Genomic DNA, 24234 nt, shown 5'->3' on the forward strand with positions numbered 1-24234 from the left:
TCCGAGAGCCTCAGGCCTGCACACCTCCCTCCTCGCCCTGCGCACGCGCATGCGTGACCATTTGAAAAGCCCTGAGGTGCATTGTGGGCTGCTGGAGGTGCAACCCCTCTGCCAAGTTTTGTAAATCCTACTTATTCCCAACCCCTAGAGCTCTGTGGGCCCGTCTGGGCGGAGTCAGGATTTGCCCTGGGAAGGTTTGATGTTGATACAGGTAAAACTCTGCATTCCTCAGCTGGGACAATTGGGTTTGCGCTTCATTGTCTCTCTCCAGCATCAAATGAGTAGGCTAGTTTCTGGATCCCTGCTGGAGGGAAATGTTTCAGGGATGGGGGAAACTTCAAAGGCCATTAAATAGATTAGGCTGTACACTTTGTCCTATCCTAAGCTAAGGAAACACTTACCTGCCTTTCAGCTGCCCATGAGTTATCAAGGTGCCGTGGCCCAGATGTTCAGACCTGCGCACCTCGTTCTCAGGTGCCAAAGCGTGCATTTGCTGTGTGTTACTGCAATTGCAGCCATTGTGCCCTGGAATCGGGCTGCACAAATATGCACACCAGGTCCTAAGGTATATTTACTACTCTCATTTCCCCTGGTGATCAGAGCAGGCAATCTACAAGGGTCAACAAACGTGTGTCATTAACATAGCGTATCAAATGTTTCCCCCTCGTGCATTCTGGGGAACAGGCAAGTATGGTCATATTTGAATGTGGTTTAGTGCATCTGTGTGGCATAGCGTTACTTTGGTGGAAGCAGCTTAATTCCAGTTGGTTCTGATTGAAGTTCCCATCTTGTTTACAGTCCGTTTAGCTAAAGGGTACATAGCCCTGCAGCGGCACCTCTTTGCAAGTACTGAAACAGTGGTGACCTTTAACAGCTCTCCTGGCACCCTTGATTGTAACTGGCAAAGCAGTATCCTGCCAAGATAGACATTGAGCACAAGGCACCAAGCAATTGGTGACCTTTCACCATTGTATTAACACCTCGACTTTTAAATGATGCAGAAATTAGGCTAAATAGTCTTCCAGTGCCCAAAGCCCAAATCCCAAGCCCAGTGCAGAGACAGAGCCGGCATTCCGTTTCATAGGATCGAAATCACATAGCATCTCCGAGTGGCTTTGACCCTCTATTGAATTTCTTTTAAAAACGCTATGCACAAATAACGTTAAGCCTAAAAGCCTTCCAGGCAGCAGGGAGTTAATGGGCCATTCTTCACGTGCATTTTTGTCAGACTGATGCTTATTGGTGAACCACAGCCTTTAGCGATAGAAAAGCCCTGCTAGAAATCTGGTCCCATCTCTCTGCCAGACACAGTTCCCTGATAGGGGACATATCAGATCGTGAGCCTGTTATAACATTAGCACGCTGTATGTGGCTGCTTTGAATTTAAAAGCATGTGGCTAAGGTGCTAGATTGGGACTCAGGAGAGAGGGGATAAATTCCTGGCTCTGCCAGAGCTTTCCTGAGCAACCCTCGGCACCCTCTGTAAAAACAGGGCTACTAATCTTCCTTTTCTCCCACGCTTGATCTCTCTTATCTCTGTGCATTGTAAACTCTGCAGGGCAAAGATTCTCTCTCACTAGCGGAGCGTACAGGGCCTAGCACAACGAGGCCCTGTTCTTGGGTACAGCCTCCAGCTGCTCCTGTAACACACCTGAGTAATAATGATGCCGATGGAACCAAACCAAGTGCCATGACATTCGCGCTCGTGGGCCAGGGTTTCGGCTATTGAAGTCGTCATTCAGTGACTTCAGTGAAGGGACGTCAGTTGGTACCAGCTGAGCCTCTGGCCCTGGGCATTCAACTAGTTTGTTAGTTACAGTGCTGAGATAGTGATGTGGAGAATTAGGATGCCCGTTCCTCAGGAGCTATCTGCTTCCCCTCCTCATTGACTGCAATGACAGCAGCATACACTGTCAAAGACAATGAAGTCTTCCGAGAGCAGTGGAAACTCTCATTGGGAATGGCTTGACTTTCATGCCTAGCCGATCTCAATCGGTGCTCTGAAGTGGTTTTTGTCCTCGTTAGCAGCTGGTTTGCAACGCCTGGGCTGGCCAAAGCATTCAGCAAGGTCTGAATGGCCACAAGCTTTTTAATCCTTAAAGTGCTGGTGGGGGGCAGGGGGTAGCAGATCTTCAAAAGTGCTCAGTTCACAGCTCCGTTTTTTCCTGGATGGCAATGAAACAGGCTACAGCAGGACCCAGATCTCTGGCCAGTTAGCTCTGAAACCTGTCCCACTGCACAACTGTTTTATTTGTCACAAGCTGGCTGGGTTTACCCGCGGTGGGAACGTCCAGAGCCTATGGGCTATGGTAGGACCTAGGTGGGCTCAGAAACTCTTGGAAAGACACTAGATTTGGCTAACTGCCAGCAAAGACAACATGCCCTGAAATGTGAACTGTCCCAGGGGCATGAAGCACCTGGGTGAGAACAGCTTCCCTCCCTGTGGGCTCGGAAGCTGGGCAGAGATTAAAGTGCAAATTGGCAGGGCACCCTTTTTTCCTCAGCTAGCATCCCAGCAAGGGAGGAACCTGCTGAGCCATCGGACATACAGCTGAGGATGTGGGGGCCAGTCCTGAGCCATGTGTGAATCCTGTACAAACAGGCAGCATCCAGGGTTCACTGCAGGAGTGAAGCTTCACACCCTCAGGGCTGCATTCACATCTGTGGTTCCTGCACTCCCCCTGTTGCTGCAGGATTCACGGGAGTCCTGGCACCTCTTGCCACAACCCTGGCTTGGCCCGCAAAGTCCCTTGCCGGGCAGTGCAGGGAGAGTCACCGTGGACGAGTGCTCGGGTGCACAGAAGCCGGTTGCGTAACTATCCTGTGGCTGGGTTCTTCTCACTGCGTCAGAACTGCCCTGGCTCCAAGGACTTCCTGGGGCTGCAGGATCTGGCCCCCTAAAGGAGTCAAATATGTCTATGCATGTTGCGTAACTGCCCCCATTGGGGCTCTGACTTTAGGGAGACAGGCCATGGTGTGCCCTGGAAAGGGGGTGATATGACTATTGGCCCCATCCACTTCTGCAAAGCCCCTTAAGATTCATGGCTCTGCTAATGCTAGTGGGATGGTTTCATTATTCAGCTCGTCCAAGGATTGCCCCTTTGACCTTGCTACAGACAAGATTTTCTGCTGGGAAATGGTGTCCCGAGCTAGTTACCAGAACGAAGGTTGGAGAGCGCTGAGGGAAATGAACGTCATGTCTGCAAACCTAGTTTGGAGTTTGGAATGCTGCAAGAACTGGGGCCTTCTCTCACCACAAGGGAACCCATTCTCTTCTTCTGATGGGGAAGAAATCAGGAAGAAGAGGATAGTCCCATCTCTGTCATATGGCTTTGTGCACAGATGTGTAGAAGGGGAATTGCTGGCTTCATGTCCTGAACAATAGCTGCATCTGTGTGGTCTGGGGGAAAAGCTGGACCGTTTTAATCAACATTTGCCTTGTGACTTTTTCTGATGTGCATGTTCCAGCCTATTCCTGTGCAGCAAAGGTCTCTCTGTGGGGCCACGGTGCGTGTGCCTTCGGACCAGGCCTCTTCGGAATAGGCCTAAGTGTATTGTGGAGAGGCATCAATCCGCACTCACATTGGCATCTGGTACCAAGAACAGTGCTCTTCTGATATACCCTGTCCTCCTAACCAGCATCTTCACCCATATTTCCCTGATAGGCTCCTGATAGTCTCTTCCTACCTGGTCTCATAACCAGAATCCATTCCACATGGGCACAAGAATCTAGTCTAGGTTTCACCTGCGGGTGTCCTGGGTTAAAAGCATTAGCTAGCCCAGTCTACAGGGTCAGAAAGACAGAGGTCTCTCCCTGCCCCCCACAGGCTGCACATGTCTTTGGAATAAAGAAAAGAGCTTGGTCTGGATTCTTCTCCACAACACACCTGCACTTCACTAGCCCGGTGGCTGGAAGACCCAACAACGCTCCCAGGCTAAAATGCTGGAGTCGGGCCAGTGGCCCGGCTCCCACACAGCTCTGGGAAGTGGTCAGATGAGTTCAATGGGAATTGGACCCACTTATGCCAAGGCCAGCGATGGGCCTATTTCTCACATTAAATGGTGTGACTACCAGGGGTCTCCCAAACCCGCTCTGAGCAGCATTGTGTGAGCAGCATTTGGAGAAAAAGGTGCAGTCTGCCATGTTGCCAGTACTCATGATTTTGTCACCGGCCTCATGGTATATGGAGTTTGCTGTCAAGCCCCAGCTCCTGGAGTCCAGGGATTAAGGGAAAATCTCAGCTTTCAATGAAAAAAAAGAACAAATTTCTAATCCTTGTGAAGGTGTAGAAAAGTGTCAAAATATGACCCGAGTGCAGCCTAATGGCTCAAAAATCAGAAACCAAGTGAAAAGAACCCCAAGTTTATGATTTGACTTAAAAATCAGGAGATTTTCTTTTCAATCTCATGATTTTTGGGGGCCTGACTCATCGGAGGTTGGTGATGCTGAGTTTGAATGGAAACTGTGCCTGCCATGTTTGGGGTCCAGCCATGCAGCACAAACCCATCTCTTCCTAAACCCTTGTGGAGAGCTGCTCCTCTCCGCCGCGCGCCTCGTGGGACTTGCCCAGGTATGATCAGGGCTTTGTAGACACCGCCATGCTGCAGAACTGGGCATGTCCCCAAGATACCACAGAATTCAGCTTTCTCGCGGCAGGGTTTGCCTTGCTGCAGCTGGGAGCCCGGCATTCTGGGTCTCTGACCTGCCCAGCTGCAACCTTCCAGCTTTCCCCACAAGGGGGAGTTAAACGGAGCACGGTGCGTGTTCCTGGAGCTGGTCAGCAGGGGGCTGATGAGCCAGAGCTGTCTCCATCTTGCAGCCAGGGAGTTGAGGGGGAGCCAGAAGCGTAGACTAGCCAGGTTGGATGTAACGGCCAAGGTCTAGGGAGCTGAGGAGTGGAGCTGGCCCTCCTGGAGCATGTAGACCAATGCCATTTGCTTTGATTTTCTAAGTGCCTTTGGTTTATACTGGGCACTGTCCAACTTAGGCTCTTCTCGGGGGATCCCTGTGGCTCATCTCCAAGCTGAGGAAAACAGACTTCTGTCCTTTGGGTAGGAAAATGTGCCAATCCAAGATGCAGGGTGAAAGATGCCCCTTCTCCACAGGTGTTAGCAGGCTGAGCCGGCTGCAGGCAGTGAGAAGGGCAAAGCCCTGCTGAGCTGGCGGAAGAGGGGACAAAAGGTTACAGCGTCCCTCTTGCCTATCTAGGTGGTGACTCCAAATTAGGGGTGAGGCCTGTTGATGGGGTCGTATGGGGGAGGCTTGTGCCACGGCTGCCTTTCCCGTGCGGGTTCTGTGGACAGTCAGAGGAGGTCAGGCCCCAGGACTGTCCATCTGGCATCTTCTCCTTTCCAGCGAGAATCTGGTCTGCCCCAGACAAGATACCAACAAGGCAATCTCCTGGGGAAGCAGAATAACATCCTGGAGACCCCTTGGAGAAGCAAGGTAGCCGGGACAGAGACCCCTCGGCCCCAGAGGGTAAAGGCAGATTGGTGTCTGTGTCGTGGGCTCCCGATGCAGGGGAGCTCTTGTGAAACAGCTGCAAACTACATTAGCTGTGGTTGCATAATATTTAAATTGACTAAAGAAGCCAGCTCAGCATTTTTATGTTAAAGATTAAACAAGATTGGAAAAAAGGCAGCCTGCAAGCTGACACCCGGGTCCCAGCGTGATAACAGCCCAGACTTGTTATTTCGATAATAATTTGAGAAAAGAGAAAAAAGGGGCGTTGCCTTTCCAGCCAATGGCAGGTTGTTCTGCTGTTAACTCTTTCCGAGCTCGACAAACACAGGCGGGTTTAACCAAGCCCTCTTCTTCGCCCCCCCAGCTGCTGCACTGGTCCATATATTGTAACGACCGTGGAATTGTATATGAGCAGGGACAGCTGTAAGCACAGCACTAATTGCAGCAATTCCAGGGCGTAGGTGGGCAGGGTCTGAGAGCTCGGGTTTGAATGACCAGGAGTAATCTCATCATTTTAGCCGGTAAAGGTTACCAAGGAGCAGTCCAGTGAAGGCAAGTGGGCTGCACTTGGGGCTCATTAAGGGGTCCATTTTCAGCCTCCCCTGGAAAATGCACAGCCGGTTCTGATCCCGGCAGCGGAATGCACCAATCGCATATGTTTTGTGCACCCCAAACCCAGCTGTCCCATTTGCACATGTACAGAAAATTGCCCACATGATGCCTGTTCCTGTCCAGGTTTGCGGGTGTGGCGAGTTGCCTGGGCAAAAGGGAGTGTGCTGAATCAGAGACCCGGACTGCAAGTGAATCCCAAACTGTTACCACTCCTAGCGGCATGGTGACCTACGCAACCCCAGGATTGCGGAGCAGGGTCAGAAAAGGAAGGTCAGCCATGTGGCCAAGAAGCATTTTGTCCTGCACTGCTTGACTGCTGGTCCCGTGGCTAGGGCACTAGACTGGGAGACATGGCTTCAATTGCCCACACAGCCACGGATTTCCTGTGTGTTCTTGGGCAAGTCACTTCATCTGACCTGTGCCTTCCCATCTGTAAAATGGGGGTAACCCTTTCCTATCACACTGGGGTGCTGTGAGGAAAAAATCCATTCATGACTGGGCGGGCCAGATAAGTATCTAGATAGTTGAAGAAGTCGGAGCTCATGTTCATTGCTGACTCCAGGCTGCAGCCCACAAGGGATCCTTTTGGCACTTGACTGTAGTATGGAGCATTAGCCTAACTCCACTAATTCCAGCAACTGGGTTTGTTTAAAGTGAAAGCTGACGGAGTCTCCGTCACGGGAAAAGCGAGCAGTGCCCTCAGTTGCTGGCCGCCCTGGGCCCTGCCATCCTTGCATCAAACTCCAGTCAAAGTCAGTGGGCGCTTCGCTGGCTTAAACGCTGCAAAATCAAGCCGAGCTGCTGTTTGTGGCGAGGTAGTCACGGAAACTAGAGCTGGAAGAGACCGGCAAGTCCATCCGGCAAGTCCATGCTCCTTCCACCTGTGCAGGACCTTCTCCTGCGGAGTGGTCTCTAAGGCCTTGTCCCATCTGGTTTGGAATGGCACGTACGAGGACTTCTCTGGGGAGATTGTTACACACAGGCTTCTTGGAGGCATTGCCTTGGACTGCAGAGCGGGCGGGAGGGAAGCCTAAAATCTTAACCCGTATGTTCTTTGCAAACCACGTGAGTGCAGTTATGGGCTATGGTTACTGAATTAGCCCTGGACATGGGCATCCGGGATCCTCCTGTGTGGTAGCTCTGAACCCTCCTGCCCCACTAGGATTAAGGCAATCTCTAATAAACAGACCCTGTTGGTAACTGTTCCGTGATGGACAGTCTCCTGCAATAGGCTGCCTCCGGCTGGGCAGTCTTCCTGTAGTACCTCAAAGGGAAAGACCTGGGTGCTCTCCACTAAGGGAGTGGAGGGGAGAGAGGGGTATAATATTACTGATCATTTACATGACGGTGGTGCCCATGGCCCCAGTCGGGATTGGCTCTGCATGGTGCTAGGCACTGGACACACACAGATGAAGGGAGAATCCTTGCCCTGGGCAGCGTAGAGTCTAATAGGCATCCAGCCCAGGCTTAGATGCAAATACAGAGATGGTCCCACCCACTTCAGTTTGAACCAGATGCCAGGTTTTCGAGGGCTTCAGTGGTATGTAGGCCTTGCAGTGCACAGGGGTGAACTCTAGAGCGGGTGAGTCTGGTCTGACTTCAGCCCCCAAAACTGCTCCTTTATCAAGTTCCAGCATTCTGGGTTGGTTACTTGGTGGGACAGAGCTGGTGAGGTGCTTCCTCAGGACCTCAAATTGTACCCATCATTTGACTGTTATCCACTGCTGTGTGTGGCGATCGGGGCTTTGGGGATTTATTCAGTTACTGTTTTGGTTCCTGAAGGGTTAAAAGGAATTGCTGTTCCCTGGCGAAAAGAGGGAAACCGTGTGGGAGGAACTAAATATAAAAATAACGCCAAAGAAGTTATCTGTGTGCATGAGGGGAAAACATCATCCCAGTGCATGGGACATGGTGGGGGTAGTTTCTGGAGAACAATCTGGTTTCTAGTAACATAATTTTAATTTCACAGTCCTGATGAGAGCAGGAGGAGGATGAGCAAGCGAGAGGTTTTTGAACCTCAATATTCTTGTAGCTAAAGGGCCCCAGGCTCCAGCCCAGAGAGATACGTCATGCTGCAAGGAAACGGAATGGACGGATGCACCTAAGTTCATGTTCCATGGGCAGCAAAAGGCGAGGGATCCATATTGACTTTGTCCTGGCTTTTCAGCCTCCGGTTTGTAAAGCAGACAGTAAGAGCGTCTGGAAAGCTTCTACCCACTGTGCTGGCTGCCAACACTGAAAGTATGCTGGGGGGAGAAGACAGTGCTCAGAGAAATGCTAACTGGCCTGTCATGTCCATGTTCTTCCTCCTAATGCTTTCCTCTCTCAGCTCCTCCCCCCCCCCCCACTTCTGTCCACACACGCGTGATCTTGCTAGGGTTTTCCTTGTGTACAAGAACTGTGGAACTAAGAGATGGGCGAGCCAACGAACGTTCAGGCTAAGCATGAGCAGAGTAACCAGCTATGTGTCCAAGCCAGAGGAGGACCTAAGCTGCCAGAGATTTATTTGGCATCACTTCCCAATGATCACACTGACCACACAGATCAGTTTCTGAACTTCCTTTTCCATGCTCAGAGTTCAGCTCCAGTGACCCGGCTCCCCCAAGCCAGACCTTTTGGCTTGGCTCCACCTTCAAACTTTGTGGCTTATCCTGGTTTAGCAGGGAAGGTCAGTAGTCATGGAATCTATCTTTTGGCAGGTCAAGGCGTCAGATGACAGGAAATGAATCAGTAACACAATGGTCACAAGATGATAGGCAAGTGTAAGATAAATGGAGCAAATGCTCTGCGCACACTGTAAATACGCTCACAGAAGCATTAGGAGCTACACAGCCAAAGAGAACTAAAGAGCCCAAATTCCTAGGTTAGCAGCAGGCAGACTCCATGCACCGTAGAATGTGCCCTCCAGAAGACAAGCCCGCCAGCTTGCACCACAGACTGCAGAGTAAAAAGAAAAAATGACCCCACAATGTTCTGGGACAGAGTAATTCTCTGCTCGTCCTCAGCACTCTTCATCCAGGGATCTCAAAGAGCGTTCTGGATGTGAATGAATTAACCCCACTGCTTTGGTGGGGATCAGTTTGCTGGCCACTGAAATGCAGCCACCTCTTGGATGGAATGCAGCCATGCCACAGCACTGCACAACAGCTTATGAAAGGATGTGAAGCAAAATCCTGCATCCCGGGGGAATGTAGGTAGGTGGGATGTAGTTTCGTGTGGAATTTGGCCACAGCACCTGGGTTCACGCTCCTACACATACAGAAAGTGACTTGTGTTCTTTAATGGCCACAGGCAGCTAGTAGCATTTTCTCTAGATGTGAATCCTCCTGGGCCTTTGGTTCAGTAGTGGCTCAGAAGGAAGGGGATTACCTGTTGTAGCACCAGCACAGGTCCCTGGAAAACTTATGACAGGTGTACGCTGGAGTCTCTGGTCTCCCATTCAGGTACGATCTGACCCAAGCTTTCTTTCCTCATGATGGCTGGGTTCACTACCAAAAGCCCTGGTGCATTATGCATGTGCCACATTTGCATACCTCATGTCCCAGCAACGCTAAACTCTACACCTTTAAGCGTGTGTCCTAGATGGAGCATTGAAGGCTGGGCCCTGTAGTCTCCGTGGGCCACACCATCATATGAAAGATGAGGAACGCTGCAATCTAGGCCACTTTATACAGTTTTGGTGCCACCTTAAGGCTCCTGGCAAGATGCTATTCGGAACCTCCTGGGCACCTCTTAGTAGGCAGCTGGGAACACAAAAACGCAGACCCATAAGTAGGATTTACCTGCTTATGTTACTGCAGTTACAAAATGGTTTGCCTGAACAAAATTAGTTCTTAGCCGTGTCTTAGCCAGATCGAGCTAGGAAGTTGGTCTCTAATGCTTAGGTAAATTCTTAATTATTAACTCACAAGTCCTGAAGGAGCTATGATACCACAGCCTCTAATACCCAGCTGAGGCAGCTTGTGGGCTTAAAATTGACACAGAACAGGCAGAGATTGAAGGAAGAGAGGAGAGGCCAAGAGGCTGTTAAATGCTCCCTGCTCCCAGCATAAATGTACCAGAGAAGTACTGTGGGGTTCAGCAAATTCATCTAAGGAGAGATCCTCCACGCACTCACTATCAACCATTTTTCTTACTGCTGTGACTGCCCCACTGAAGTCAATTGGCCAAATTCAGAGGTGATGCCATAGGTGATATAAAACTTTACAGCAGCTTGGATTCCCTTTGACCTACACCCACGTGGTCCATGAGTAGAGGAGGCTAGGAGGGTCTCACTTAGTTGCCTAGGAGCCAGAGGAAGACGTGAGAGTACATTAAAGTATGGTGGGAACTTGCACCTTCTTAGGTGGTGGTCTGGTGCTTAGATGTCCAAGTGATGGTAGCTCAGATTACTACGTACAAAGGTAGAGTGTGCAGTCCTAAGGGAGTCTAGCTGGCTGTATGAGGAGGCTATGCGACAAAATTTAAAATAAATGTTTCTATTCAATAAATACATTAAATAAAACACCCTCAATGAAACATTTTTGTAGGAGTTTAATCATATGCTTGCACTGTTTGCAACCCATGCACTATAGTATTAAGATAGCAATTAGGACTCAGAAAGTGAAGCTGACTACAAACAAAAGTGAAACAGACTAGTCCATTTTGATCATCCAAGCTGAGAAAATAAACAAACAGTACATTTTATTATTGTAGGTCTTTCAGTTTTTATAATCGAAAGTGTTATTAGTAATATAGGTAAGGCTTGAAAATCACCAGAACATAATGTGTGGTGTAGTGAAGGGGTATGACCTCCCTCCAAGCCTGATGGGGAGGAACCCCCGCCCACCCCTGGTGGGCAGAGCCAGGACATCTGTGCCCACCCAAAGCAGTGAGGCAGGACAGAAAGTATAAAAGGGGGGCCCTGCAGTCCCGTTGGGCTGGAGCCACTGGAGGAGATGGACACCTCTTGCCTGCTTCTAGGGCTCGAGCTGGTCAGAGACCGCTACAGCACCAAGGACCTGGAGGAGCCGTCAGAGCTGCCTGCAGCCAGAGATGCCGAGGCACTGGTGGGACTTCCATTAGCGGCATACCCCGGGGAGATGGAGGACGACTCTGAGTCACAGGTACACCTTAGGGGGAATGCAGGAAGTAGCCCAGGGACACTAGACTATCGTCTGGTTGTGTTGTTGCCTGAATCCAGGTCAGTGGGTTTCGGCTGGATCCCCGCTGACCCAGTGATGGAATACTCCACCACTGTTAGGGCCCTGGGCTGGGACCTGGTGGAGTAGGGTGGGCCTGGGTCCCCCTACTTCCCCTGCTGCCTAGGCCCAGAAGCCTGTGTTTGTCTGTCATCCACCTAGGGTTGCCAACTTTCTACTTGCACAAAACCAAACACCTTTGCCCTGCCCCTCCTCTGAGGCCCTGCCCATATCCCGCCCCTTCTGAGGCCCCGCCCCTGCTCACTCCATCCCCCATGCCTCTGTTGCTCACTCTCCCCACCCTCCCTCACTCGCTCATTTTTCCCCGGATGGCTCAGGGGGTTGGGGTGTGGGAGGTGGTGAGGGCTCCGGCTGGGGATGCGGGCTCTGGTGTGGGGTTGGGGCTGAGGGATTTGGGGTGCAGAAGAGGGCTCTGGGCTGGGACTGAGGGGTTCGGACTATGGGAGGGGGCTCCGGGCTGGGGCAGGGGGTTGGGATGCAGACTCCGGCTGGGGGTATGGGCTCTGGTGTGAGGCCAGGGCTGAGGGATTTGGGGTGCAGGAGGGTGCTCCAGCCTGGGACCAAGAGGTTCAGAATGCAGGAGGGGGATCAGTACTGGGGCAGGTAGTTGGGGTGTGTGGGGGGGTGAGGGCTTCAGCTGGGGGTGCAGGCTTTGGGGTGGGGATGAGGATGAGGGGTTTGGGTTGCAGGAAGGTGCTCCAGACTAGGACTGAGGAGTTCGGAGGGTGGGACGGGGATCAGGGCTGGGGCAGGTGGTTGAGGCATGGGAGGGAGTCAGGGGTGCAGGCTCCAGGCGGTGCTTACCTCAAGCAGTTCCTGGAAGCAGCAGCATGTCCCCCCACCCCTCCAGCTCCTACATTGAGGTACGGCCAGGTGGCTCTGCGCACTACCCCGTCTGCAGTCACCACCCCTGCAGTTCCCATTGGCTGCAGTTACTGGCCAATGGGAGCTGCAGAACTGGCACTTGGGGTGGGGATAGTGTGCGGAGCCCCAGACTACCCGTACGTATAGGAGCCACAGTGGGGACATGCTGCTACTTCCAGGAGCTGCATGGAGCCACAACAGGCAGGGAGCCTTTCTTAGCCCCACTGCGCCACTGACTGGACTTTTAATGGCCCGGTCAGCAGTGCTGATCGGAGCTGCCAGGGTCCCTTTTCAACCGGGCATTCTGGTCGAATTCTGGATACCTGGCAACCCTACATCCACCAGAGCCAGGACATCAGACCATCTGTTTGACGCTCCACCCTGCCTGAGGGTCTGAGACCCTAGATTGTTTAGTGCTCCGCCCTGTCTGAGGGTCTGAGTTTACTCGACTGTCTGCCTTGCCCTACCTGAGGCCAGGGCCTGGACTACTTGTCACCTGATCCAGCCTAGAGGGGCAGGGCTTTAAAGACTGCTAATTGCCCCAATAACCCTTGCCTTGATAGGGATGGGAGAGCGAGAGGGCGTAGCATCCCTCCAAGACTGACTGACTGACATGGAGGGACGGCCATGCACTCCTAGATATGGCTTGTTCAGGTATGTAGGTGCAAGTCGGTGGTCAGAACTTTTAGTGGTGAAACAGACGATCTATCGGTAAAAGTGGGAATGTATAAACAATCAGCATTGAGCCCTTTCTTGTATAGCCTCATCCTGGATACTCTCACAAGGAACATACAGAAAAAGGCCCTTTGGTGCGTGTTGTTTGCAGATTATAGCATTCTGTGCAGTGAGGAGAACATCTAGAAGAGGATCTCGATAAGTGGAGAGACATGTTGGAGAGACATGGACTCAAAATAAGCAGAGGGAAAAAACAGTGCATGGTATGTAATTTCAATAGTGTGAACAATGAAGAATTCTTTGAAACTAGATGGGCAAACATAGCAAAAATGCAGTTTCAAGTATCTGGATACCAGAATCTGAGAAAACAAGGAAATGGAGGATGAAATTAGAGCTAGGATCATAAATGTCTGGCTCAAATAGAGAGAAAGAAGTGGGGTACTTTGTGACAAGAAGATACCAGGGAAATTAAAAGGGAAAATCTCTAAAACAGTGATCTGTCATAAAAAAAAATTCAAGTTAGTTTGAAAGGATCTATTTTCCATCAACCAGTGTTGACTGGCATTAATTATATTCCTCTCCTTTAATTCTTTATTAATTGAGTCCTGTATCAGTTGCCCCATTATCTTGCTAGGGTTGATGGCAGACTGACAGGCCTATAATTACCTGGGTCATCTTGTTTACCCCTTTTAAATATTGGCACAACATTAGCTTTCTTCCTCTCTTCTGGAACTTCTGAAGTGTTCCAAGACTTATTGAAAAGCAGCATCAATGGTCCAGTGAGCTCCTCAGCCAGCTCTTTTAAAGCTCTTGGATGCAAGTTATCCAGGTATGATGATTTTAAAATGTCTGACTTTAGTAGCTGTTGTTTAACATACTTCTGAGATACTAGTGGAATGGAAAGAGTGTTATCATAGCATATGACTACATCATCGGTTTCTTCAGATACAGAACAGAAATATTTATTTAATACTTCTGCCTTTTCTGCATTATGATTGATAATTCTACCATTTTCATCTAGTAATAGATAAATAAAATTTTTAGGATTCTTTTTATTCCTAATATACTTTAAAAATTCCTTCTTATTGTCCTTAACTCTGCCGGCCATAGATTTTGTCTTGTGTCCCTTTGCTTCCCTTATCAATTTTCTACAATTCCTAGTTTCTTATTTATATTCATTGCTATCAACTTACCCTTTCTTCCATTTATTATATATTATTTTTATAGCAGCCTTCACTTTCCCTCTAAACCAGGCTGGCTTTTTTAATCAATATGGTTTTCTTTCTCAGTTGTGGTTTTTTGGGCTCGCAAAGTGTTCTTAAACAATTCCCAGTTATCAGTCACATTTTTCTGATTAAATTCTTCCTGCCAGCTGATGTGGCTTATAATTATTTTCATTTTTGTGAAATTGGCCCTTTAAAAGCACCATGTGTGTGTGAATGATATATAGATATATATATCACTGGTCTGGACTTTATTCTGTTTGCACATTATAAATGTTATCAAGTTGTGATAACTTGTACTTAAGTTACTAATTTTTAGCTCTGTGATCAGTTACTCTTTATCTGTCAAGACGAGATCTAATATAGAATTCTCCCCTTGCTGGATGCAACACTTTTTGAGTTAGGAAATTGTCATCTATAATATTTAGAGGTTCCAAGGATGACTAGTTACTGTAACGGCTTGTGTATATGTGACCTGGCACTGTGTATTGGGCAGACTTCTGAGTGCTCACAAAGATCTTAGATGTTTTGATCATATTGGATTCTCTATGTCATTTGGTTTCCTGTTAAGATGCCCAGTACCTTTTGGACACAGGCCCCTGTACGTTAGAATGTATATTATCTTGGGACTTCATTAATTAATGGATCTTGTCTCCCTTTCTTTCCCTTCCTATTCCTTCTGCTGATTTAGCACCAGCCTCGTTTCTACGCCTTCACATAATTTTGCCACTGTTAGTGTGAGAGCCTTTTCTGCAGTTCTTTCTGGGAAGACCCTCTACTTTGTTGACTCTAATTCATTTAAAATCTCAGATGAGAAATTCCATTTTCTCCCTTGCCGATGTCTCCTTATTTCTCTCTCCCTCTTTAACTATCATTTAGCTCTATGAAATGCTTTGGGATGCCTTTGGCTGCATTCAGTAGAAACAGATAGTGCTTATGGATATATTTGAGAACCTTGGTTAAAATGTGGCACTGTAGAAGTGCAAAACATTGTATAATTGTATAATAGTATATTATAATTGTATAATAGTGCTTTGCATTTTCAAGGTGCTGTGCATACACGTGAATCCTCACAATACCCTTGTTAAATAGGTAAATATTATTTTTAATACTTGCAATAAAATGAATTAGTTATTATTTAGGAGTAAGATGTAGTTTTGGCTTGAGAGGAAGGATGATGGTGCAGTTCAGATACTGGACTAGGATTTAAGAGAACTGAGTTCAATCATAATTCCCTATGTGGCCTTGGGCAAGTCACCTAATTTCTCTGTGTCACAGCTCCCCATCTGTAAAAAGGGGATAATACAACTTCCTTTGTCTGTCTTGTCTATTTAGACTGTAAACTCTTTGGGGCAGGGACTGTCTTTTACTATGTGTATGTACAGTGCCTAGCACAACAAGTCCCTGTTTGTGATTGGGGCTACTTCCATTCAAATACTAAGAAAGAACTAGATTGGTAGTCAGGGGATTTGGATCCTATTCCAGGTGTACTACTGACCACTGTGGTCTTAGTAAGCCATTTTGTCTAATAATTCCATGGTCGATGATGAAATCAATTCAGAGCATTTCTAAAGCCAGTTCTGCCTATGGCTGACTTTGTCACTGCCTGTGGAATGCAAGTGGCATTCGATTTCACACCAAGAACAGTGTTTATCGTGCCGTTGTGTTGAGCACTCTTCTATATGGCTGTGAAACACAGACGCTCTAAAACAACGATAGCACTTTCACGTGCGCTGTCTGTGTTTCATCTGTAACATCAAGTGGTCGGACAGGATACCAAACATCAAAGTCCTGGACCAGTGCTGCATGACCAGCATTGAATTCCTAACCATACAGGTGCAACATGGCTAGATTGATTATCTTGTAAGTATGGATGATGCAAGCCTCCTCAAAGCCATATTTTATCAACAGTTGAAAATGGAGAGGCCAATGAAAATGAAAATAAGGACACTCTTCAAAGCTCCCCTAAAAGCTGGCCAACTTGACCCGAACACATGGGAAGCTGCTGCTGCCGATAGATCAGGACGGCAGCAGACCTGCTGGCCTGCGGTTAAAGCCATCGAGAACAACAGAACAGAAAAAGCCAAAGAGACGTGTGAGTGAAGAAACCAGTGGTAAAAACATGGCCACGTCTGCCTGACGTGTGGACGCATCTGCAGATCCCTCATTGGTTTACATTCGCACAAGAAGACGCCCTGGAACAAACTGACTCTCATATGTGTACTTCAACAGGAGGCTCCAACAATACGCCAGTTAAACCTGCTTTATCTCATTTTACCCATCTATAAAAGGAGTAATATTTATCTCACAAGGATGCTATGAGAGTTCGGGCTTGTCTACTGTAAGGCCTGGTCTACACCACAGGGTTAAGTTGATGTAAGGCAGCTTATGTCAACCTAACTCTGTAAGCGTCGACACTAAAATATAGATCCCACTAATGTAACTTGCTCACTACATCCACTCAATAACTCCACCTTCATGAGAGGCATAGTGCTGAGGTCAATGTAGTCCGATTGATGCAGTGTCTGTGTAGACACTGCGTTGATTACGCTGACTGTTGCTGCCTTTCAGAAGTTGGCCCCAGTGTTAAATTTGTAATGAAAGAGATGCTGGGGCTTAACCAATTGTTTTACTTTCATAATTGATGTGGCAAGCCCTGGCACAAATTGAGCACTGGCTGTCCCACACTGACAGTTAAATAGGTGCAAGTGCTCCTGGTGAGGGCACGCACCGCCGACACAAGGAATGTAGTGTGGACATGCAAAAGCAATTCAACTACCGTGGTGGCTGAATGTCGAAATAACGTAGGTCAATTTAGTGTAGACTTGCCCTTAGTGAAGATGCTACCTACGCCAATGAGAGAGCTTCGCCCATTGGCGTAGATACTCCAAATCCCCGAGAAGCCCTCCTGTCTACATAACGCTGTGTACAGTGGGGGCTAGGCTGGTATGAAGTGTAAAAATATAATGAGGAAGGCCAAAAAAGAATTTGAAGAACAGCTAGCCAAAGACTCAAAAAGTAATAGCAAAAAAACTTTTAAGTACATCAGAAGCAGGAAGCCTGCTAAACAAACAGTGGGACCATTGGACAATCGAGATGCTAAAGGAGCACTCAAGGACAATAAAGCCATTGCAGAGAAACTAAATTAATTCTTTGCCTCAGTCTTCATGGCTGAGGATGTGAGGGATAGTCCAAAACCTGAGCCATTCTTTTTAGGTGACAAATCTGAGGAACTGTCCCAGATTGAGGTGTCATTAGAGGAGGTTTTGGAACAAACTGATAAACTAAACAGTAATAAGTCACCAGGACCAGATGGTATCCACCCAAAAGTTCTGAAGGAACTCAAATGTGAAATTGTAGAACTACTAACTGTAATCTGCTTCTGTACCAAATGACTGGAGGATAGCTAATGTGATGCCAATTTTTAAAAAGGGCTCCAGAGGTGATCCCGGCAATTTCAGGCTGGTAAGCCTGACTTCAGTACCAGGTAAACTGGTTGAAACTATAGTAAAGAACAAATTTGTCAGACATATAGATGAACATTATTTGCTGGGGAAGAGTCAATATGGTTTTTGAAAAGGGAAATCATACCTCACCAATCTACTAGAATTCTTTGAGGGGGGCAATAAGCATGTGCACAATGGGGATCCAGTAGATATAGTATACTTAGATTTTCAGAAAGCCTTTAATAAGGTCCCTCACCAAAGGCTCTTAAGCAAAGTAAGCAGTCATGGGATAAGAGGGAAGGTCCTCTTATGGACTGGTAACTGGTTAAAAGATAGGAAACAAAGGGTAGGAATAGTCAGTTTTCAGAATGGAAGGAGGTAAATAGTGGTGTCCCCCAGGGGTCTGTAATGGGACCAGTCCTATTCAACATATTCATAAATGATCTGGAAAAAGTGGCAAACAGTGAGGTGGCAGAATTTGCAGATGATACAAAACTACTCAAGATAGTTAAGTCCCAGGCAGACTGCGAAGAGCTACAAAGGATCCCTCAAAACTGGGAGACGGGGCAACAAAATGGCAGATGAAATTCAATGTTGATAAATGCAATGTAATGCACATTGGAAAACATAAACCCAACTATACATATAAAATGATGGGGTCTAAATTAGCTGTTACCCCTCAAGAAAGAGATTTTGGAGTCATTTTGGATAGTTCTCTGATAACATCCACTCAATGTGCAGTGGCAGTCAAAAAAGGGAACAGAATGTTGGGAATCATTAAGAAAGGGATAGATAATAAGACAGAAAATATATTGCCTCTATATAAATCCATGATACGCCCACATCTTGAGCTGCGTACACAGGTGGCTGCCCTATCTCAAAAAACATATTTGAATTGGAAAAGGTTCAGAAAAGGACAACAAAAATTATTAGAGGTATGGAATAGCTTCCGTATGAGGAGAGATTAATAAGACTTGGACTTTTCAGCTTGGAAAAGAGACGACTAAGGGGGGATATGATTGAAGTCTATAAAATCATGCCTGGTGTGGAGAAAGTAAATAAGGAAGTGTTATTTACTCTTTCTCATAACACAAGAACTAGGAGTCACCAAATGAAATTAATAGACAGCAGGTTTAAAACAAGCAAAAGGAAGTATTTTTTCACACAACGCACCATCCGTCTGTGGAACTCTTTGCCAGAGGATGTTGTGAAGGCCAAGACTATAACAGGATTCAAAAAGTATTAGATAAGTTTGTGGAGGATAGGTCCATCAATGGCTATTAGCCAGGCTGGGCAGGGATGGTGTCCCTAGCCTCTGTCTGCCAGGAGCTACCCGGATCATTTAGAATCATAGAATATCAGAGTTGGAAGGGACCTCAGGAGATCATCTAGTCCAACCCCTGCTAAAGCAGGACCAATCCCCAATTTTTTCCCCAGATCCCTAAATGGCCCCCTCAAGGATTGAACTCACAACCCTGGGTTTAGCAGGCCAATGCTCAAACCACTGAGCTATCCCTCCCCCCAATTTGATGATTACCGGTTCTGTTCATTCCCTCTGGGGCACCTGGCATTGGCCACTGTCAGAAGACAGGATACTGGGCTAGATGGACCTTATACTAACATAAGTTGGTAGTGTAGACCAAGCCCCAGGCTCTGATCCAGCAATCAGATCTTCTAGAGTGGATTCCTGCACCCTTGGGGAAACCATTAACTTAAGGGGGGCTCCACACATCTGCAGAGGTCTGTGCTTGCACACCTGGTAGCATGAGAAGGTCTTTCCCATATATGTTTGCAAAGTATCATTAACATACGGTGGTGAACATAACAGCCATACTGGGTCAGTCCAAAGGTCCATCTAGCCCGGTATCTTATCTTCTGACAGTGGCTAATGCCATGTGCCCCAGAGGGAATGAACAGAACAGATAGTCACCCATCCCTGCCCATCCTGGCTCATAGCCATTGATAGACCTACCCTCCATGAATTTATCTAGCACTTTTTTGAACGCTGTTCTAGTCTTGGCCTTCACAATATCCTCTGGCAAAGAGTTCCACAGGTTGACTCTGCATTGTATGAAGAAATACTGCCTTTTGTTTTAAACAAGCCTGGTGATGTGGGAGTGGGTGAGCCGGGCACCAGGACTGACTGGAAGATGGAAAAAGTTGATTTTTTTTTTTTAAAGTTGGAACTAACAAGATACATAGAAGACTTCATATGACAAAGACTTTGAATAGTGTATACCTTGCCCACGTCAGTATCTGCTTTTGAGTTTTAAGATATTAATCTCTTCAGATCAGGTAGCTTGGACTCTAAACAAATAATAAACATTGATAAGTATTTTGAGATGCTCAGACAGTGGGTGCTTGAGTTGTGAAAAGTACTGTTACTGGCTTAATCATTTCCCCAAACAGCTTTTGTGAGCCTATTAATGGTCAGTAAAGGCAGGCCCCAGCTACAAAGTACAGAATCCCAACTAAAGGCTGGATCTTAATCCAACTTCCCCAAAGTTCAGAGCCAGGGGGTTTGGTTGGGGTTAGGGTGACCAGATGTCCTGATTTTATAGGGACAGTCCTGATTTTTGGGTCTTTTTCTTATATAGGCTCCTATTCCCCCCCCCCCACCCCCTGCCCCGATTTTTCACATTTGCTGTCTGGTGGCCCTAGTTGGGGTCCATCTCCAAGTGGTTACATTTAGGAAAAACCCACAACACATGCAGCTTTTAACTGATGAACCACTTTTGCTCGTTGGAGGCTTTGCTTTCTCGCCTCACCCCAAAGCGTCAAGGCGAAAGGGCTCCTTCGCTCCCCACCCAAGCCCCTGAAGATGGCCGCTAAACCCAGCAGCAAACCCCGGCTCCCTCCCCAACCCCAATCTCCCTCCCTGTCTGAAATCAAAGTCAAGCAGCAGCCAGGCTGGGGAGGGAGGCGGGGCGAATGGAACGCCCCCACGCTAATTGGCAACACGGCGGGGCCAATGGGCGTGCGAGCCGGCTCCGGGCCCGGGCCCATATTCCATTTCGGAATGTTGATACAGCGAGCGGGCCAATGGCGAAGGGCGGGGAGTGGAGAATGGTTCCCCGGCTCGCACGAGCCGCGAGAGGGGGAGAGCGCGGGCTGGGGGCGTGGTCGGCGGGTGCAGAGACCGGGGGAGCTCGGTGTGGAGGGAGCGACCCGAAGCCACCGGCCGGGCTCCAGCCTCCGCCCGCACGGCGCCCCCCACCTCCCCCTCGCCGGGAGGGGGCTCGGTCCCTCTCGCAGGGGCCATGGATCCCAAGCGCCTCCCCAAGAGAGCTGCCCCGGACAGCAGGATCTGCTCCCCTCCGCCCGGCTTAACAGCGGCCGGGCCCTGCTGCCCCGACTGCAGCCCCCCGTCGGCTGCCCACCGCCACGGGCTGTACTGCGGGGTGATCCAGGCGTGCAAAGCCCCGTCCTCCGCGGCCAGCAACGCCGTCTACACGGTGCTGGTGGAAGATGCCCTGCTGCGGCGGCGGCGGCGGAAAAGTAGCGAGGACGCGTCGGTGGCCAACGGGCTGGAGGGGAAGAGCCCTGGCAAGGGCCGGGTGAAGCATTTGCAGAAGGTACGGGAGGCCCGACCCTCCCGCGGCGCCCGCAAAGGGGGAGCGGGGCTGAGCGCGGCACCGGTGGGGTGGGTGTGTCCCGTGGCCTGGTACGGCTGCCTCCGGGGCTTGCATGTGCGCGGAGGCAGCTGCCTGTTGGGGGTGGCGCTCCCCCTAGAAGGCTGGTTGCCTGGGCCGGCGGGCTCCTCTGGGGGGGGGTGCATGGGGCAGCTGGGGCGGAGGGAGGGGAGTTCGGGGGGGGGTGCGTGGGGCGGAGGGAGTTCTCCGAGGGGGGTTGCACGGAGGGACGTGTCGCTCCCCGCTGGGGGTGCGAGTCTGCTGAAGGCGCCGTTGTAATTTTTTTTTTGGGGGGGGGGGGTCAGCGGGGGTTCGTGACAGCTCGGTCCTGCCCGGGCTTGCCAAGCCTCTTTCTTTCCCGCCCGCCGCGGAGGCCGGGCCGCTGCGGCGCGATCGCGGGGGCGGGGGGCGGCCGCCGGCTCCGCGGTGCCGGGAAAGTTTCCCTCGCTAAAGATGGCGCCGCTCGGTAGAAGTGGCCGTGCGGAAAGTTTAGAGGGAAGCGGGCCTGGGCCGAGCGGGGCCGGCCCCCCACCCCCTAGCGCCGGCCCGCCCGCCCGGCGCTGCTGGAATGCACGGGCCATCAATCACCCCGCGCGCGGACAGCCAGCCCCGGGGGCGGGGCCGGGGGAGGGGGCTGCCGGGCCCCGGGCTAGGGGGTGGGGGCTGCATGGCCCGGGGCGGAGGGAGGGAAAGCGCTGGCTCCTGGGGGAGGAGGGACCTTCCAGCCGCTGTGGGATCCGCCCCAGCCTGCCGAGGCTCTGTGCGGATCCGCCCCGCCGCCCCACCAGTTCTGTGCAGATCCCTCTTTTGTGAGCTAGCCCCAGGACCTGGCAGATCCGCATGGATCCTGCAGGCGGGGGGGACCTGCCGGGGCAGGGCCGCTTGCTTTGAGACCAGATCTAGTAAATGCCACGGGTATGTTTACACTCAGGCGGCTGCTGCGGCACCGCTGTCGTGCTTCAGTGTAGGCACTCGCTGTGGAGGGGGGACGGGTTTCCCCCCGGGGCTGTGGTTAATCCACCTCCCTGAGAGGCCGTAGCCAGGTCCCTGGAAGAGTCTTACTGCCCACCTACATGAGGGTTAGGTTGGCTTAACGGCATACCTCAGGGGTGTGAATTTTCACACCCCGGAGAGCCGTCGCTATGCAGCTGTCAGTTCCCTGCTGGACGAAGATGATGATTCTAACCGCTTGTACTTTCCGCCAGCTGCAGGCTTTTCTGGTTCTTATATCTTCGTGCGCAGGCCGCTCAGAGCCTAAGCCAAGCTCAGAGTGGAGCAGGAGGGGGAGATACTCATCACCACAAACTCCTCTGCACTTCTGATACTGTAGTAAGAGCAGCTTTCCTATTAACTTCTAGGATTTTTGTAAAAAGACTAAGAGCTTACTCGATGGGGTGTCTACCCCCCCCATCCCAAACAAGTACACTTGTTTTAATCAAGTGTGGGGATAGCTACTGTTAGAGGCTCAATTTCCCCACCCACCTGTTTTTGGTGTGGGGTTTTTTTTTTTCCAAAAGTAATGTTGCTGTTGAGGCTTTTTAGTGGACTTCTTTAGGCCTAGAGTACAGTACGGCAACAGTTGCTGTATGTGGTACCACGCTGCCAGCCTGAGTGGCTAGGCAAAAAGGATGGGTGGGAACTGAATGTGAATGTAGGTAATTCATTTTAGGAGTTGCATAAGACTGACCAGTCTGGGTCAGACCAATATTGGGTCCCTCTAACCGAGTGTCCTGACTTCCCTCAGTGGCCCGTGCCAGATGCTTCAGAACAGGGCAGTTATCGAGTGTTCCATCCCCTGTCCAGTCTCGCTTCTGGCTGTCAGGCTTGGGGATACCCAGAGCATGGGGTTGCGTCCCGGACCATCCTGGCTATTAGCCCCACCGATGGACCTATCCTCCACGAACTTACCTAATTCTTTTTTTAACCCAATTATACTTTTGGCCTTCACAACATCCACTGGGAACAAGTTCCACAGGTTGGCTGTGTGTTGTGTGAAGAAATACTTTTGTTTGTTTTTTTTAAACCTGCTGCTTATTAATTTCATTGGATTAACCCTGTTTCTTGTTGTTTACTTTTTCACATAACACACTTTGCTATTCACTTTCTCCATGCCATTCATGATTTTATAGACCTCTATCCTATCTCCCTTTAGGTGTCTCTTTTAGTCTTTTAAACCTTTCCTCGTACGGAAACTGTTCCATACCCCTAATGATTTTTTGTTGCTCTTCTCTGCACATTTTCCAATTATAATAATTTTTTGAGACTACTGCAACCAGAATTGTACACAGTATTCAAGAGGTCGGCATACCATGGATTTATATGGTGGCTTTGATATTTTCTGTGTTACTGTCTATCTTTCCTAATGGTTCCTAGCATTCTGTTAGCTTCATTGACTGCTGCTGCATTTTAACTCGATATTTGCAGAGAACTATCTGCAATAACACCACGACTTGTTTCTTGAGTGGAAAAACATAATGCCAACTATACATACAGAATGATGGGGTCTGTATTACTTGTTGCCAATGTGCATTACTGTTTCTATCTACATTGAATTTTATCTGCCATTTTCTTGCCTAGTGACCCAGTTTTGTGAAATCCCTTTATAACTCTTCTTAGTCAACTTTGGATCTAATTATTCTGAGTAATTTTGTTTAGTCTGCAAAGGTTTCCACCCCACTGTTTGAAAAAGACCAGTTCCAGTAACAATGGCTATTAAAGCATAGTACTACCTAATACATTTGACCTCTTAAATTGGTAACTCCTTATTCACACCACAGTCACTGTTTAAAATTGGCCTGATTCCTGTGCTCGTTTGTTTAGGAAGAGGGGGAGCAAATGCTGGGGTTTTTTTGGTTTTTTTTGGTCTCCGAAGGCCTGTAACAGAATGCTTTGGGCAGAAAGGTGCATGTTACAGAGGTGGGGGCGCAAGTGGATATTAAACTGCAGTGGGACATTGAAAGGTGTCAGGACAGAAATTTCGTGTTGTTTTCTGTTTGTTTTAAACCAGACATGACTAGATGTGCTGCTATTGCACTATTGTAACACTAGTAATAAGTAAACAAAACATCAATCGTGAGTAGAATCAAGAAAGGTATTTTCAGTGTTTTGTGACACTGT

At 49.1% G+C, this 24234-nt stretch overlaps 1 protein-coding gene across 6 annotated transcripts in view; it reads left to right on the top strand.

The window, feature by feature from the left end:
• Positions 1-20499: 20499 nt before the first annotated feature.
• Positions 20500-24234, top strand: part of SLC2A4RG (SLC2A4 regulator) — a 48965-nt gene continuing 45230 nt past the window's right edge. For 2 of the 6 annotated variants that reach the window (XM_078848321.1, XM_078848323.1), the window contains exon 1: positions 20501-21060. In XM_078848321.1, coding sequence (XP_078704447.1) covers positions 20746-21060 — 315 coding nt within the window. In that variant the 5' untranslated portion in view covers positions 20501-20745. Of the gene's footprint in view, positions 21061-24234 lie in introns of all 6 variants that reach the window. The other 4 variants (XM_078848325.1, XM_073308910.2, XM_078848322.1 and 1 more) reach the window with 3 other exon arrangements.

The sequence above is a fragment of the Lepidochelys kempii genome, chromosome 13 (genome assembly GCF_965140285.1).
Source record: "Lepidochelys kempii isolate rLepKem1 chromosome 13, rLepKem1.hap1, whole genome shotgun sequence".
Lineage (NCBI taxonomy): Eukaryota > Metazoa > Chordata > Testudines > Cheloniidae > Lepidochelys > Lepidochelys kempii.